Source organism: Paroedura picta, chromosome 10 (assembly GCF_049243985.1).
Source record: "Paroedura picta isolate Pp20150507F chromosome 10, Ppicta_v3.0, whole genome shotgun sequence".
Taxonomy (NCBI): Eukaryota; Metazoa; Chordata; class Lepidosauria; order Squamata; family Gekkonidae; genus Paroedura; species Paroedura picta.
The window spans coordinates 63,620,303-63,637,911 of NC_135378.1; the positions used below are offsets into that span (position 1 = coordinate 63,620,303).

Here is a 17,609-nt window from a genome sequence, read left to right on the forward strand (position 1 = left end):
CCACTCTCAGCCATGGCCGTCTGGTGGCTGTTTACAAATATGAAATCAATAAAGACACCACAACATATATATAAAACACACAAAACCTTGAACAATAAATATAAGATAGAAATAAAGATGGCGGCCTAATCAACTTCTTAGCTCTCCCAATCCCAGCCCTGCTGGGATTAGCCTTTGGTTCAGTAAAGATGACCCTGGTAGCCCGGGGTGTCCTGATCATTAGAAAGTAGGACGGAATCCTCAGATTGACAACTCCAGGCTCTACACTGGCCTCAACCAAACTCCTAGCAGAACCCAGAAAGCTCTGTCAGGACCCTTAGCTCTTTCGGGAGCTCATTCTGTCAGGTTGTGGCCAGAGCTGAAAAGGCCCTGGTCAAAGCCAAGCAAATTTCCCCGGGGGCCTTGAACAACCAGCAAATTCCTACCTGCAGAGCGAAGAGCCCGGCGGGGGGCATAGGCAGATAAACAGTCCCTCAGATAGGTAGGTCCCAGGCTGCATATAGCCTTAAAGGTCAAAACCAAAACCTTGAACTTGATCTGGAAGCAGACCGGCAGCCAATGCTGCTGCCTCAGCACTGGCTGGATATGGGCCCCCAAAGATTTGTTTTATTCCACCAAGAACACTAACCATAAATCAAATGATCATTCAAAATACTGTCTGACAAAGATTCTTTCTTGTTGCCTTTTAACATATGTTGCATAGGAGTGCTTTTACTGCTTTATGATGGTAACGATCTAGGTCTGCTCTGGAGGCAGGTACTGGAGATCTTTGCATTCCAAGCAACTTGGTCCAGAATTCAAAGGATATGTCTTTAATTACCTCTATTAGACAATGTACATGTTAGTCACTTGAAAATTGAGCCCAATTTTTTAGCTGCGTCAGGGGGCTCAAAAGATCCCTTTACATATGGCTTAGAAGCAGCATATGTGCTTGTTCTGTGTTCATTTCTTCCTGCTTGCTCTCCAGTTTTCGCCTCTGCTCTTGTATGAATTGGGCACCTTTACAATTTTGACAAAGCATAGTGGACATGGCCAAAAAATGGCTGTCATAAAATGGCTGCCATGGGAGACAGAACCAGCCACAAAATGGCAGCCCTTAGGTTACCTTGTGCTGTGGTGGTAGTTGCTGCCAAAACAACATTTTTAAAATCAGAAGCCTTGCTGGGGGAAAGCCACATCTGATCCCACCCATTTTCTAAAAACCCTTGGTTGACACCAGAAAAGGTGTCAGCATGTACCACGGCACTCACAGGCACCACACTGGTGACCCCTAAACTAGTGGGCCCACCAATACCCTAGGCCTTGCTTCCATTTGTGGAGGAGGTGATCATCCACTGCAGCAGTTTCCTCTGGCACTAGATGTTTCCAGTTCATTTGGAAGATACTGTTCTTATTTATTTTTTATTCCTTTATTTCATTTCGATAACATGGCTTGATCCTGCAGTCAAGCACCAGACATGCCTGTGCAGACTTCCTTTGGGTGACGACTTTTCTTAATCCGTTTTGCGAACAAAGCAAACATTCAGTTTAGGACAGGAATATCTAATTCTGCTCAGCAGGGTATATGCAGCTGCCTTTGATGCTTGTTGATGTTGTACTTAAACGGGTACAGTCACCCCCTTAAAAATGATACTTTAATTGCATTCACTTATTTTCTTGCTAATTAAATGTGAATTTCGCCAAGCTGTTCCCATAAACATTTTCGTTTTGTATATTACTCAGAATGCTTGCTTTTAAACTCTCCAGACGCTGTTTCAGCCCCAGACAAATATTTATGAGACTCTGGCCAAAGACTGCGTCGCTAATGGCTGCTCCGTGGATCTGTTCCTCTTCCCAAGTCAGTCTGTTGATGTAGCCTCCATGGGTCTAATTACGATGCTCACTGGAGGAACACTGTACAAATACAACAATTTCCAGGTAACTGCCAAGAGGTTCCTTTTCTGTCCTACAGATGCAAAGGATGGGCCTCAGTACAGCTAAACAGGAAACTCGGGGAGATTCCAGCTGTCCCATCTGAAGGGCTTGACGCAGATTAAGAAACAAGTTACAACATGCGCTAATGGAAGAAGAAGAAGAATTGACATTCTGCTTCTTCTCAGAATCTGACCAGATCTTACCCAGAAACAATACTATGAAAGGGGACGCAGGGAAGGGAGAAGTGCTGATCCCATAGGATAAAATTCTTTCTCTGCTGAAGTCAGTTTTCAGATAAATTCCTGCATCTTTACAGCAAGAACCTTCATCCTCATCACTTTTTAAAACAAAAGTACTGGAGTTAAAGCAGTGTGTGTGTTGGCCATGGCACTGCTTGGAATATGAGGTTAAGAAAGTTGGTAGTCAGAGTTTGGGGTAAAAGAGTGTTTCTTCCTTATGCTTCTGTACGTCGAGCGGAGTTTCAGGCATCTGGCTTTCAAATGCTCTTTCAGTTCATCTTGAATGAACAAAGTGTTTGCTTTCTAAATGCCCCTTGTGAAATCTTGTTTGTTCTCTGCACCACTGTGCGGAAAGAGCAATTGTAACTGGCGATGCTATATTTTGTTTGGGAATTTTAACAAGCAGAATTATAGGCTTTTGTATCTCCTTATATATGTGAGTGCTTCTGAGAGGACGGGAGCTGTGCTTTTCATTGAGAGAGGATCTGCATTGTTCTGATTCTGTTTCCTGTTGTATTGCAGCCATCCAGTGGTAGGCTGCGAGTTCAGTCATGTTCTTCGTATCTTTTTCTTTTAAAGGTACATTCTGATAGTCACCAATTCCTGAATGACCTCAGAAAAGATATAGAGAAAAGGCTGGGATTTGATGCGATCATGAGGGTTCGCACTAGCACAGGTAATAATTTTTATCTTAGATAGCTGGTGAAACTAAATGGAGGCTTCCAGTGCAGAATTTCATGGTCTGTGGAACTGTTTGCGAGAGACTGGGAATTCATCCAGTCTCAGGAAGCAGAATTTGATCATATGTAAAACTTAAAAGACAAGCAAAGCATGCATTGTTTCTGGTCATGTGTTCATTTTTAAAACTGTGAAGCAGAAAATTTCTGCGGTTTAAGTATTGTCACTTTTGAATTAATTAATTAATTAATTCAAAAGGATTGGGAACTTCAAAAGCCGTGGTAGTTCACCTGGAAAGCCGTTTCCACACAGTGGCCTGGTCAGAAGCTGAACTGGAATGAATCCAGGACTGATGCTTCCTCTAGGAATGCCTGCAGTTGACCTGCAGCTGCCCACTCAGTCATTTTGGAGTGTGTGTGAATATGATCCCAGATAGGGTTACATGACACAGAATAGAATCATAGAGTTGGAAGGGACCTCCAGGGTCCTCTAATCCAACGCCCTGCACAATGCAGGAAATTCACCCACCCACAATGACCCCAATTTCATGCTCAAGTGATCACCCACCCACCCCCCCAAAAAAATCTCCAGAATCCAGCCTGGCCTGATGGAAATTCACCTACCATCCCACAGTGGCAATCAGCAATTCCCTGAAGGGCAAGGAAGGGCCACAAGAGACAAACACTGACACATCCCTTCCAGCCCACCTACTAACAATCTGCTTAAGTTCATTAAATCAGCATTTCTGTCAGATGACTATCTAGCCTCTGCTTAAAAACCTCCCAAGAAGGAGAACCCATCACCTCCCGAGGAAGCCTGTTCCACTGAGGAACCACTCTAACTGTCAGGAACTTCTTCCGGATGTTTAGCCGAACATCTACCATGTCAAGGCAAAGAGCCATGACTTAGTGTGCTTGTCGGCTTACGGTTAAGTCTTTGGGAAAAAGCTCATGGGAGTCACCAGAGCAGATCCTTCCCACCTTCCTGTTTGCCCAGCATCCTGAAAACCATCCCCATATCCCCTGATGAGGGGGAAGAATTGGGCGAAACCTCCCTTTATTTGCACCTTCAGCCATGGCCTTTTCTCTCTTAGTGACTGGGGCAGCCATTTTATTTTCTCCTAGATCACTAATTCTGCAATCTGCTCTAGGTTTCAGAGCAACAGATTTCTTGGGAGCCATTTATATGAACAATACAACTGATGTTGAAATGGCTGCAGTGGATTGTGACAAAGCAGTGACAGTGGAGTTTAAGCATGATGACAAGTTGAATGAAGACAGTGGAGCTTTAATCCAGGTAACAGACTATTGACCCACATCATGTCTATTCATGGCCTTTCTGAATGGACAGATGAAGCACAGTTACCATGCAGCTGTTTGTTCCCTAACATTTTTATCATGGGGAATGTACGTACTGTGAATATAGGACATTGATGTGTGATCTTCATGAATGCTGATTGATGTTACTATTTGTTTAAAACAATTCCATGCACTTTCGCATGAGATGAAGACTATTTGTTTTGTTATGAACTGTTCCGTTTTTTTAAATGCAAGTTATTAGCCAAGTTCCACAATGACCTAAACCTTTGCGTTAGTACCATTAGTCACCCACCTGGAAACTGAGTTCATGAGTCAACCATAGATCCTTGTGTAAATGCAGTTAATTAAAACATAATTAACCCTGACATGGATGAAGTCATTCTTTAGAAAAATACTTTCTCTTCCTTTCTCCTCCCAAAACTGTGGAATAGGGGGATGAATAGTATCTTTCTTGCCATCAAGATCCAAGACAGAATTATAAAGCGGCGTGAGACTGCCTGTAGGTAGCATACATTATCATCGGAAAGAAGAGTTACAAACAATTATGATAAGGCAGGCTCACAAGCTGCAAATTCCTGAGCTTTCAAGAGCCACATTGCTTCGGAGTGAAGATTAGGTGGCTTTATTTATTTCTCCATTCATTCATTCTTTGGATTTCTATCCTGATACTAAAAGTTTTAAACACAAGACAGTGGCATAGTCCCCAATTCTCCCTGATCTTCAGCCAATCGCCGCAGGGTGGGGGTTCATCTGATGGTACAATGTCAGTCGGAGGAGTGGGCCAAGTTGTTCCTGACCCTGGTGGAAGGCCTCCGTTTTACAGGTCCTGTGGAACTTAAGACAGAATGCAGATCAGAATGCATGAGTTAGTAAATGTGAGAAAGCAGGAGTTCATAGAGGAAAGCGGCGTGAGGGGGACCTATGTTGAAGAGCCCATCAGCTGAAACAGCTGGACAAGTGTGAAAGAAACACTATGGTGTGAGGCGATTACAGATGGACAAGTATACCAAGTAAGATTTCTTGGATAGGGTGAGGACAGAAGATGGTGAGAGGGAAAGGGATGTTGTAATTTCATAAAGACTCATACCAGTCAGAAGATAAGAAACTCTTGCAAGATGACATTTCCAGTCAATAGAATTGACCTGTGGTAGGACACCTGTCCTGCATGCATAAGATCCAAGGTTCACCAGATGCCTGTCCATTTCACAGCTCAAAATTTATTTATTTTAGTTCTTCATTTAATTTATATACCACCCCTCACCATGTTGGTTTTGATCTTTAAAGCCCTAAACAGTCTTGACCCTAAGGGCCAACTGAGACTCTATGAGCCTGTCTGAACTTTATGGTCACTATCTTAGGTTTGGCTTTCTGACTGCCCATCTTCTGACAAGAGCTAGGGTAGCCATAAAGGGTCTTTGATGTCTTGCTTAAAGAACTGTCTTCTTCTGAGTCAGGTGGCATGCTTGTTAATGTGTTGCCAGGCCAAAACTTTGAAAACAAGCAAACAAAAAAACTTTCCAGTCGCTTAAAGCACTGATGACACTTTGAACAAATACTCTTGTCTTCTTCCCACCCCATTGCTTTGGATTTTGATTTGGTAACTCTGTCTTTTCCTTTTATGCGTGTTATATTGGTTTATTCCATTAAGGTTTTTAGGCCTCTGGGTATACACGGCCTATCTGCTCCTGTTGATTTTTGTTCTGTTTTACTATGTTTCCTTCTTGTTGCATTTTGCGTTTGCAAACCATCTTGAATAGGTTTGTTGGCAACATTGTTGGAAGGCTTCTGCTAGTCAGAACAGGCCGTGTTGGGCTAAAGTAAGGCCTTCTTGATGTACATTCTCTTGCTTTAGCCTAGTCACTCCCACCCCCATGAATGGGTGGAGACTGGAGAATTCCTTTGACTATTCCCCAAAACAATTAAGGATTTGTACCATGTCTCAGTTCAGAAGTAATTTCACTTTAAAAATACTGATGGCTGATGTGAAATAAAATACTAAATAAATTCTGGGTTTCTGTCTCAATTCCCGTTATCTTTGCCTTCCCAGTGTGCCGTCCTGTATACTTCAATGAATGGCCAAAGACGACTGCGTCTCCATAATCTGGGCCTGAACTGCAGCTCCCAACTAGTAGATGTCTACAAGAGCTGTGAGACCGATGCACTTATCAACTTCTTTGCCAAATCAGGTAAGAGTTATGATGTCGCAAGGACTGTGAGAGCGAGGACAATACATTGTTGTGCGTGCTGATAGCACTGCATGAATAAATTTTGAGTGGTTTTCAGACTTCCTATGATACATTTTAAGCCAAGAATCAGTTACTCTTTCTAAATTTATAAAATCAGTGAGTTGAATTTAAAAAAAAGAAAAACAAACCTAAATTGGAGCTGAAAAGCTCTTTGCACTATGGATATTTTCCACTTCTCACTGCAACCCCCTGAGCCCCATAAAAAGTTGCTGCTGGAGGACCACGAGGCTTGGTGTGGAATGCAGCATGGTGGCCTGCTGAAGAAAGCAGGAGTGTCAGGAATTGTGTTCTTTCTTTTACTTGACCATGTTACAGAGAGAGCTGAAATCGGCCGCCTCAGTGATCATCAAAGCCCGAGGTGACCAGCACCATGGCACGGAGAGGAGGGGTGGCGCACGATCCAATGGCCGCACACAGGCACAGAGTTCTGTGCCTTGTGTGGCCGCTGACTAGTGCATCGCCACCGGCCCTCTCCGCAGTGGCGAGGCGGCCGAACCAAGCCAAAGCATTCAACCGTAGTTGAAGTACAACCCTAGAGACTTCACATTGCTTCTTAAAAAGTGAGGTATAGTGGTAACGTGTGGTTGTTGCATAGTGGCAAGAGTGTCAGCTGAGGTCTGGGGAGATGTAGATTTAAATCTCCACTCTGTCATGGCACTCACTGCGTGAACTTGAGCTAGTCACCCTTTCACAGCCTGACCCAGTTCACAGGGTCGAACAAAGCGTGGAAGGATCATTCCTTGAACATATTTAGTACAGATTTCCAGGTGAAGTACGTGTTGATTTAATAATTAAAGTCCGCTTAATTTGACATGGAGATAGAAACGTTTGTGATTCTGAACCTTCTGGGAAAGGAGGACAGGGCATCTTTGAGAAATTTTGTCACATTTGTGTTATTACAGCTTACAAAGCCATTCTCAGCCAGCCTTTGAAGACCGTCCGGGAGATCCTAGTAAACCAGACAGCTCGGATGCTGGCGTGTTATAGAAAGAACTGCGCCACACCTTCTGCAGTGAGCCAGGTATGTATTTATGTCCAATTGTGATTTTTATGTTTAATTCTTCCATCAGACTCTTTTTCTACCATTCGTTTTGTTTGTTTGTTTTGTTTTGCCTTGTTCTGCCTTGATCTTATGAAGAAATTATCTGTCCTGGGACTGCAAGTTAAGCATAACATAAACAGATAGTTAAAAACACCAATTTGCCAAGCCTGATTTATCAGTAGGAGAAACACTGGGCATTCTTAACTAGTTAGATCATAAATTTTAAACTGTGGGAGGTAAAACGCCACCAGCTAATAGTCTTGGTATGGGATACACCCTAATGTAAACTTTTCATAATAAATTATCTCATGTATGTAGATCTCTTTAAGTCCAAAAACTTTCCAGCTTTAACTGGCACCTTTTATTGCCAGCGCCGATGTAATCATATTTTGATGTTTGCCCTATATTTGTAAGAAACTTCATGGTGGTACAACAGATACTTGTGGCACTTTAAAGACCACCTGCAAAAATGAGCTTAACAATAGATTAGTTAGATTTTAAGGAGTCACGAGCAAAGTAGCATGTTAGTGCTGGAGCAGCATAGACCACTAGTTGTCTCTTTGCATTGAATTGAGCCTGTTATGATGAAACTGGTATCTCCAGCTGTTTATTTGATTGGCGGCTTCATGCAAGAAAACAAGAAGCATATTTCATAGTGGGAGAAGGTAACTCAAAATGTCTACGTTCATTAGGCTTCTCTGCATTTCAGTTTGTGCCTGAATTTCAGCATTCAGTTCTTTTGTGATTTTCTCATTTGTAGCTTTTATTTGCAAGTAGCCATTGGATTTTCTCGTCTCATTCTGGGTATATACTATGTAATAGTATATTCATATGTTTCTCATAGTTATTGGGTAATTTAGGTTTTGTTTTTTTCCTTTCATGCCATTGCAATTCCAAAATAATTAAACATTTAGGATAGAGGTGCGGTAATTTCGATTGCACTTGATTTATACCAACATGGAGCAGTGTATAACATTGTCTGTTCACCAAAGATACAAAATAATATGGAATTAGGGTGCTTGTTGCCTAGGGATGACAGTCCTCAAGTGTAACTTGGAGATCTCTTGGAATTATAGCTCATCTCCAGGCAACAGAGATCAGTTCCCTGGAGAAAATGGCTGCTTTGGAGGGTGGACTCCATGGCATTCTACTCCACTGAGGTCTTTCCCTGCCCCGAATCTCACCCATTCCCAGCTCCACCCCCAAAGCCTCCAGGTATTTCCCAACCCACAGTAGGCAACCCTATCGTTGCCCAAACTGAAATCATAGAACTACTTCTCTTTCTTGAAACTCTGATCCCAAGGAGGGCAAATAGTGACAGTGAAAGTGATGGGAACCTGAAGTGATCAATCCCACCAGCCTGCAAAAACTCTTGAATTCTTTTTTGTAGCACTAGAAAGCATTCTTAGCCACCTTGGTGGCCCCTTTGAGGGCAGGAATATGGGATACACATCTTATGAATAATAATAATTCTTGAGTCTTCCTTACATTTTTTGGACAGCATCACTGTTGCGATGTTGCAGCATAAAATGCCGAGGAGAAACATGCATTCTTCCCAAAGCATGTTTAAATTATAGGTTGATTTAAGGGCAAATAGATTTGTCAGGTGTGAAAACACTCTTTGAAATAAAATTCGTATATGTTAAATGTACACAGTGGAAGAGAGTAAAGCTTTCCTTGATTAAATCCCAAGGAAAACAATGCCAGCAGGAACTATGATGAGATGGGGGCCCCTTTGACTTTATATGCCTTTATGTCTTTCAGCTGATCCTTCCTGACTCCATGAAAGTGCTTCCAGTCTACATGAACTGCCTCCTGAAAAGCTGTGTGCTGGCAGGCAAGCCAGAGATTTCCACAGATGAAAGAGCTTTCCACAGGCAGCTAGTCATGGCAATGGATGTTGCTGGCACCCAACTTTTGTTCTACCCACAGCTTCTGCCCATTGTAAGTGCACTGCATTATTTCAGGATGAGAATGTGTGATGATGTTTCATAGAGGAACCAAGGGTTTTGCATTCTTACAAATGTTGGCGAGTTCCATTCATTTGTCCACCCCATATCTGCAGTGTCCAAAAGCTTTCAGGTTGCAACAGCTCCCACTTCTGCTGAGCCAGCACCTATGATTGTGGCATCACAGTAACCTTTGGCTTTGAGGCAACAATGCCATAAGTATTGTGAGATCCTATTGCTGCTTAAAAAAAAATCCTATACAAGTTTCTAGGGCCAGAACATAACAGTGCCTCAGATCCATCTTAGATCTCTGTGTTTGCAGATGGTGGTGGTGACTTATTTCTGTCCCCACCTCCTGTAGGAAATCTCCAGTTCCCCACAGTCTCTCACTGGGGATCCACCACCCCCAAGGAGCAGCATTCCAGGAGCCAGTTTAGACTACCAAAAATCAGCAAAATTCCCCCACACCATGCAGTTTCTAACTGGTGCGGAAGCTGACGCTAATCAGTCAAAGGTGACTCAGGGGAAATGAGACGTGAGATTTGGGTTCATGGTCTAGTCTGTTGTGTTCCTAGCACTGTTAGTTCCAATGACTGAACAGCCTGATTTTTCCCCCTCTTGCAGCACACTATGGATGTCAATGCTGATGTATTCCCCACAGCCGTTCGTTGCTCAGAAGACCGTCTGTCTGAAGGAGGGCTATTCTTATTGGCCAATGGGATAAACATGTTCTTGTGGCTGGGAGTCAGTGCCCCACCAGAGCTCATCCAGGGGATATTTAACGTGCCTTCCTTTGCACATGTCAGCACAGAGGCTGTAAGTATACCACGGCTGTGATGTCACGAGAGAGATGTGTGTGCTTGCCTTACCAGGCTGTCAAAGTAAATAGGGGGGGATCTTTCAGAAACACCTAATTCATTTTGGATTGGGCAAGCAGATTTTACCCAGCTTCCTCCCCTCCCCAGGCCTGACCTCAATAGCTGTAACCCGTGTGAGTGTTTCAGCACCAAATGGAACACTGGAGTTCAATCTAAGGCTCTTTTTGAAAAGACAATAGAAAGATTTCTAGCAAACAATAGGATATGGTAAAACCTCAGTTTTTAAAAAAATAAACTGAGCCATATTCTGATTTTATTTACACAACAATAGGACTATCTGAATGCTGCTTGAGGTGGGTTCACCCTCCCCTGCTTTTCTATTTTGTACAGTACCTTCTACTGATTTTTAAAGTCCAATGGGGTCTGCTCAAGTCCTGGAAAATCCCTTACTGTTTTCTTTCCCCTTGCTGAAGTTTAAACATGCCTGTTCTTGGGGCACAGAATAATGCATATGAATTTCATTTGTTTTAATGATTCAGACAATACTTCCAGAAGTGAAGAACCCCTATTCTTCAAAGCTGAGGGCAATGATAGATCATCTCCAGAGCAAATCACCTTATTCCATGAAGGTAAAAGATTATGATTTCAGTGGAAGTTTATGATTTAAAATGCTTGATTTTTGTTCATTTTTCATCAAGGCAGCACTTGTAATACCAAAAACTGCCCTTGTAGTAAATGGTGATTGAAATGTGAAGTAGGACATTTCTACAAGAGCACTGGCACAAGTGGAAGCCCAACAAAATCACTTCAAGTAGCTGTTCCACAAGGTCAGCTTAATCCTACCCTGCCTTGTTACTTGTATGAGTCAAGAGGTATACTCCAGCAGTCCCCTGTGATCAGTTCTGATCTTCCCTCCAAATCTGTACCATAAATGAAGCCAGGCAGGGATGGCGGGAGGAGTTGGGATTCATCATGTACTTGATTGGCCATCCGTCTAACAATCAGCCAGTCAGGTTTGCCGTCCCACCCCTGACTGGCCATCCATCCAACAACTGGCCAATCAGGTAAGCTGTCTCACCCCTAGCCACATTGCCCTCCACTTGACTGCCCGCAAGTGTAAGGCACCCGGGGAGTGCAAGTTGGGAGGAGGGCCTGGAATTGTAGCTAGTACCAGGGCCTGTGAGGGAAGGGAGCCAAGCCCTGGCCTTGTCAGCACGTGAGGAGTTGGAGAAGGCCAGGACCACTGCCAGTGCTCTCCCCTGCCCCAAAAAGGTCCACCGCAGCCTCTCTAGGCCTCTGTGGACCTGCCCAGGGTAGGTGGGGGGGGGGGGAGAAGGGAGGAGGCAAGTCCTTGCACACTCCCCCTCACCCCAAGAAGGCCCGCCACAGCCTCAGCAGGTCTGCCCAGGGTGGGGGCAGAGAAGTCTAGCACCCCATTGTATTTTAAATTACGAAGGGCTATTTTGCTAGTTGGGCTATAAATGCTGACAACAGATCTTTTTGTATATAGCAACTGATTGTAAATGAGAACTCCAAGCTTGATTTTATAGTAGCTCTTGCGTAAATCGAATTACATTATATCTTGTTTTTCTTGTCTCATGGAGGGATCCAACCAAGTTTGTCCACTCTTCAGAAATTCAGTTTACAGAAAAATCTCAAATTTCTCTTTCCAGATCCTGATTGTGAAACAAAGAGAACAGCCAGAGATGGTTTTCAAACAACTTTTGGTTGAAGACAAGAGTGTTTACGGAGGAGCTTCTTATGTAGATTTCCTATGTTGTGTTCACAAGGAGATCTGTCAACTTCTTAACTAATGGATCATGTATACTAATATTTTGTATCTGTTGAAAGGGACTATTCTCAAGTGACCAACCACCAAAAGGTGCTTCTTTATTTGTACAGTTTCTAATTTCATACATTAGTACCCTTTTTGCATATTGTAGCCTACCAACATTTATGTAGAACAAGCAGATCTGTGCTCAGGTATCACTCCTATGGGGAAGCATTTACTGCTCTTTTAAAAGAAGTGAGCAGCTTCTTATGGCAAGATTAGGAATCTGTCATAGCTCAAAGCATGTGATTTTCATTCAAAATATTTTAATAAATTGCAAATCATTTCATTTTGGTTATTTTTATGCATGTGAACTGATCATTTTGATCTATTCAACACAGTTAAGTCATTTCTATTTCTTTGGTAACTATGCTTTTGATATTTATGATAACATGGTCAGAATCACTCATGCCTTTCCTCTGGAGTTAGGTTTCTCTTAGCTTAATAACAGTAAGAACATAAGAGCCTTTTTGGGTCAGACCAATGGTCCATCTAGGCCAGCATCCCATCTCACATTATGGCCAGTCTGTTCCTCTGGAGGGCCAACAGGGCATAAAGGCCAAGGTCTTCCCCTAATGTTGCCTCCTGTGATTCAAAGGGTTAGAGCAGCGTTTCTCAGCTTTTTTTACCATTGAGAGACCCCTGAAACATTCATCAGGCTTTCAGAAACCCCAGAAGTGGCATTATCATGCAGAATATGGGTGGGAAGCGTACCTGTGTACACACCCACCATCACTGGCCATTTTGGTAGGGGGGGGGAGGTTGGGTTGACATGGCCATCACCCAATACATGTTTAACTAACTTTGAACATATATTAAAAAATTAACTCCCACCCTTCCAGAACTGCCATGAAAGCCTGGTTGAGAAAGGCTGGGTTAGAGAAGGCTGCCCTCAGTCACCATGGCTAGTAGCCATTTATAGAACTACTCTCTGTAAATCTATCTAATCCCCTTATAAGGCTGTTTGTGTTCATCACTACATCCTCTGGCAGTGAATTCCACATTTTAATCTCCCTCTTTGTAAAGAAGTGTTTCCTTTTGTCTCTGCCAGATCTACTGCCCATCAGCTTCATTGGTTGCCATTGAGTTCTAATATTTGGGGAGAGGGAGAAAAATTTCTCCACTATCTGTTAAGCTATCTAGATAATGTGTGATGTGTGCAACCTTTGCTCCAGACAAGCAAGTCATCATGCAGTCAAAATGCCTGTTACATACCCCTCTCTGTACTCAGAATGATGGAATCACCCACTCTCAAAAGTCCACCTTTGTCCACTCCTGAGTGGTATCATCTGTCACCTAAGAAGGGGTCCCTTCTAGGGGATCATATGCCGCCCTTCAAGACTATTTCTCCAGTGTGTCTGATTACTAGAGCAGTACGGGATGACTGAACTTCTTCAAATAGGTGGACTTTAAGGCATCAAGAGAAGATCCAAATTGACTGCCTCTACTCCTGTAGGTAAAACCATGGACAATCATATTGCTGTGCCTTGGACATTTCTTCTTTAGAATGTATTTTATTAAATGTTGGTTTGCCTAGCTGCAATGGAAATTAAGCCAAAGACATAGATAGAACTGAGTACCCCCCCCCCCACACACACACAGGTTTCTGAGTACTTAGAATCATAGAGCTGGAAAGTACCTCCTGGGTCATCTAGTCCAACCCCCTGCACTATGCAGGACACTCACAACCCTATTGCTCATCCACTGTAACCTGCCACCCCCTCAAACCTTCACAGATTCAGCCTCTCTGTCAGATGGCTATTCAGCCTCTGCTTAAAAATGTGCAAAGAACCCACCACCTCCCAAGGAAGCCTGTTCCACTGAGAAACAACTCTGTCGCTTGCTTGGTGTGTGTCTTGCAGCTACAAGGCAAGCCCAGGCATGTTTTTTTCTGGGAAACACCTATACAGTCAGTTACTTCCTTTCAAACAGCATCCATTCCTTTAGATTTATGTACATTCCACTGCTCATACTGTAGCATTGAGACTACAAATATTATACTAGAAGAAAGTACTACATGCAACACATGCTAATTTAAGGAATGCACTGCCACACAACCTGGTTTTGAAAGAGCAGACTTCATGAAAGACAACTGTTAGGCAGTTAGTTCAGTAACATGATCAGCAACTTTTTTACTTGCTGCTGACAAGCTACAGCTGTCATTCCCTTCTTGGGAACCAAAATGTGAAAATAGAATGTCTTATTTTTATCATGGGGATGAGAGATTTATTTACTTAGTCTTCCCCTCGTGTTGCTGGCCCTCAATAAGGGGTTTACATCTCCATTTCTGCCCTATACATCCCTTTCTTAGGAGCCTTACTCAATCTTTGTGCTATTGAGAAACCCTTGAAATATTCTTTATTCGTCAAGAAAACCCAGAAGTGATATCAGCAGGCCTCACCCTCCTGCCATGCCCCTGGAAGTCACATGTCATCAGAAGTGATATCACCTAGACCAGGTCTGGCAGGGGGCTCCTGGGAATTGTAGTCCATGGACATTTGGAGGGCCGCAGTTTGACTACCCCTGACCTAGACACTCCCACTAGATGTGAAATCATCACAACACAGAAATATTTCCAGATGGTTTGTGAGAACCATACCTACATTCTGGGCTGGCCTACCAGTTTGCTCTTCACCAAAGTCTGCAGTGGGAACCTACAAAAACAGGGCCAGGGCAGGCCTATCCCACTCTGCACACACCCCATTGCCAGAAAAAGCCCAGCAGCCTAGTCTGCTGGAGCAGGTCTATGCTTGCATATTGGGATGTGAGTGTCCTGCATAGTGCAGGGGGTTGGACTAGATGACCCATGAGGTCCCTTCCAATAATATTTTATGATTCTATGAGTCTATATCTGAATTCCAGTTGCTACCATGTGTAACAAGCAACAAGGATTTGTAGAGCCAGGCCCCTCCCCACTCTCTCCAGGTCCATCACTGGCCATTTTGGGAGGAGGGACCAGGTTTCCCCACTCCTTCACATGCAGCCAGCACTATCAGGAGTGTGACTTTGGGCTAGTCACACTCCTGATAGTGCTGTTCTCACAGAGTACTCCTGTCAGAGCTTTCTCAGCCCTACCTACCTCACAGGGTGTCTGTTGTTGAGAGAGGTAGGGAAGGTGACTGTAAGCTGTTTTGAGACTCTATCTGGTAGTGAAAAGCTGGGTATAAAAACCAACACTTAAAAAAAATTAATTCACTCCCATCCAATCTGTGAAACCCTTCTGGGGCCATTTCAAAATCTCAGTTTCATGAACCCCTGCTTGAGAAAAGCTGCTTTTCAGTAATAGGATTAACTTGATGCCACCTGCAGGCCAATATTAGCATTGCAGTCTGACGTTTTGCCAGTTTAGTGTAATAGTAGGGATGATGGACTAGGATCCAGGTTTGAATTCCTGCTTTGCTATAAAACTGTGCTGCGTGACTCTGGACCAGTCACACACATCTTCAGCCTAAACCACATCACAAGGTAGGTGCAAATATAAGCTGGAAGACTAGAAAGTGATGTACACTGAGAATGCTGGAGCTTATATTTTGAACTGTTCATCACACACCACTATTCCAAATACTTTTAGCAGATGAAAAACCCAACAGTTTGTAAGAAACGATGTTTATAGGATAACCTATATTTCATACAAATAGAAGCGTCTAGTGCCAGAAGCCATTTATTCTGCTTCTGCCTCTCCTGTATTACTTCTGCGACTACAAAAGCAGCCTGTGGGATGAAATAATAATGCAGCCTAGGGTCCCATTGTCTAGTTGTTCCTACTGACATCATCTGGCATCTGGCAGTTAAGTAGTATGCTATCTTGGAGCAGAGTTAAAGAAACTAATAACTATCGTTAAACCTATTTTCAATAAACATTAACTCTCAAAAAGTCGGCTAACTTTATACAGTCCAGTACTCCCCAGAATGTGGAAAAGACTGTCATTAGAAAATAAACAATCATAGGGCCTTACTGTGACAAACTACTTTTGTGTTTAGCTGCCACTAGCTAAAGGAGGCAAATCTGTGTTATGAATACTGTGGAATCCCCAAGGTAAATACATTTTGCTTCCCCAGCTTTCTTGTATTGGATTTTAAGCACAGCATCTCCATGAATCCAGGGTGCAACGGTGGTGTCTTATGAAGTGTACATCTCAGTTTGGACACAGACATCCTCTGCTAACTAAAATCACCAAGGGATGAAGAGACACACTTGGATTTTCACTTCTAATCCACTAGATGGCATCCCTCAACTGATGAAATTGACCTATGAATTCTTCCCCCATCTGCATGCCTTTTGAGTTGTCTCTTCCATTTCTGCTAAAAGAGTTAAGCTGTTAGTTCAAAATGACAGGTCAGCTCTACAGGGTTCATTAAGGGAAACCAGTTACCTGCGAGAGTAAACTGGCAAAGTCAAATCTAGGGCTATGCCTTCCTGATACTGCCGCTGTCCACCCAACAGCTGCTTATACAGTGAGCTAGACTGATGCTCAGCTGATAGAACGTAAGACTTCATCTCAAGGTGAATTGTAATCATGACCACCACCATCCCCCCCCCAAACCCAGGTCTAATATATTGTCTTTTGAACGTCAACACAAAGCCAAGTATCTCAATAAAACAAGAAAATTATTCCTATGGTTCTCAACCCTGTATATTGGCTAATATGTATGTATTTGCATACAATTCACACATCATACTCTACAAATTATCTCAAGCATACATTTAAAAATTTGAATTCCTCTTGAAACTTCCATGGAGCCAAACTCTATCCCCCACCAAGTGCTGCTCCCCAAATGGGACAAGTTTATTATCGGTATCTTTATATCTATTTCCTCTTAAACAACCCCCCACACACACACCCACCCAAAAGGACCCAACTTAGTTTCACATATTATAAACTTCCTTCTTGAGATTCCAAGGAACTGTATGGATCCTGCAAGGGGCTTGCTGTAATCCAGGTGTGTTTGCTTTTTTGCTTTGAGCATCTGATTCCAATACCAAATCTCAGTCTGATTGTTAAAATGGAGGGACATTGAAAAGTGATTGGCTATATGGCATGAAAGAGAAGGCAGCTGCCATCTGAAGACAGACAAACCTAAAGCCACTTTAGTTTCATTAAATCATTTTCATGGGTGCTGGGGCTGTTTATATATATCACCAGTGACCCAACGTCCCCTTTGAAACACACACATGAAAACAACAAATGCAGAGCTGTCAAGGATAACAAAACTGATGACCAAAGTGGGCTCTAGAGTTCCCCCATTTTCAAGTTATTAGCCATGGATAACTCAAACTTTGCATGCTATTATTCTTAATATGCTATGAACCACTCAATCACTAAAATTATTAATGAAACCATTCACTGCAAGTTAAGATCATCAGAGGAATATACAGTCATTAACCAATGATAACCATATCTAGTTTCCTTACCAAAGAACTATCCTATTTTCAACTTCAAAGAGTATTTTCAGTGCTGCAGGCGTGGCCAAACTGTGGCTCTCCAGATGTGCCAGCAATGCTGGCAGGGGCTCATGGGAATTGTAGTCCATGGGCATCTGGAAAGTCACCGTTTGGCCACCCCTGGCTAGGG

General features: G+C 43.0%; 1 protein-coding gene across 1 annotated transcript in view; it reads left to right on the forward strand.

Moving 5' to 3' along the window:
- The window catches only part of SEC24D (SEC24 homolog D, COPII component), a 56,643-nt gene extending 44,318 nt beyond the window's left edge, over positions 1–12,325 (forward strand). Inside the window, exons 15-23 of the mRNA XM_077300452.1 lie at positions 1,747–1,917; positions 2,733–2,829; positions 3,982–4,127; positions 6,198–6,336; positions 7,299–7,417; positions 9,203–9,382; positions 10,012–10,203; positions 10,745–10,834; positions 11,879–12,325. Of these exons, the coding sequence (XP_077156567.1) occupies positions 1,747–1,917; positions 2,733–2,829; positions 3,982–4,127; positions 6,198–6,336; positions 7,299–7,417; positions 9,203–9,382; positions 10,012–10,203; positions 10,745–10,834; positions 11,879–12,019 (1,275 nt within the window). The 3' untranslated portion in view covers positions 12,020–12,325. The remainder of the gene's footprint in view (positions 1–1,746; positions 1,918–2,732; positions 2,830–3,981; positions 4,128–6,197; positions 6,337–7,298; positions 7,418–9,202; positions 9,383–10,011; positions 10,204–10,744; positions 10,835–11,878) is intronic.
- The last annotated feature ends 5,284 nt before the right edge of the window (positions 12,326–17,609 follow it).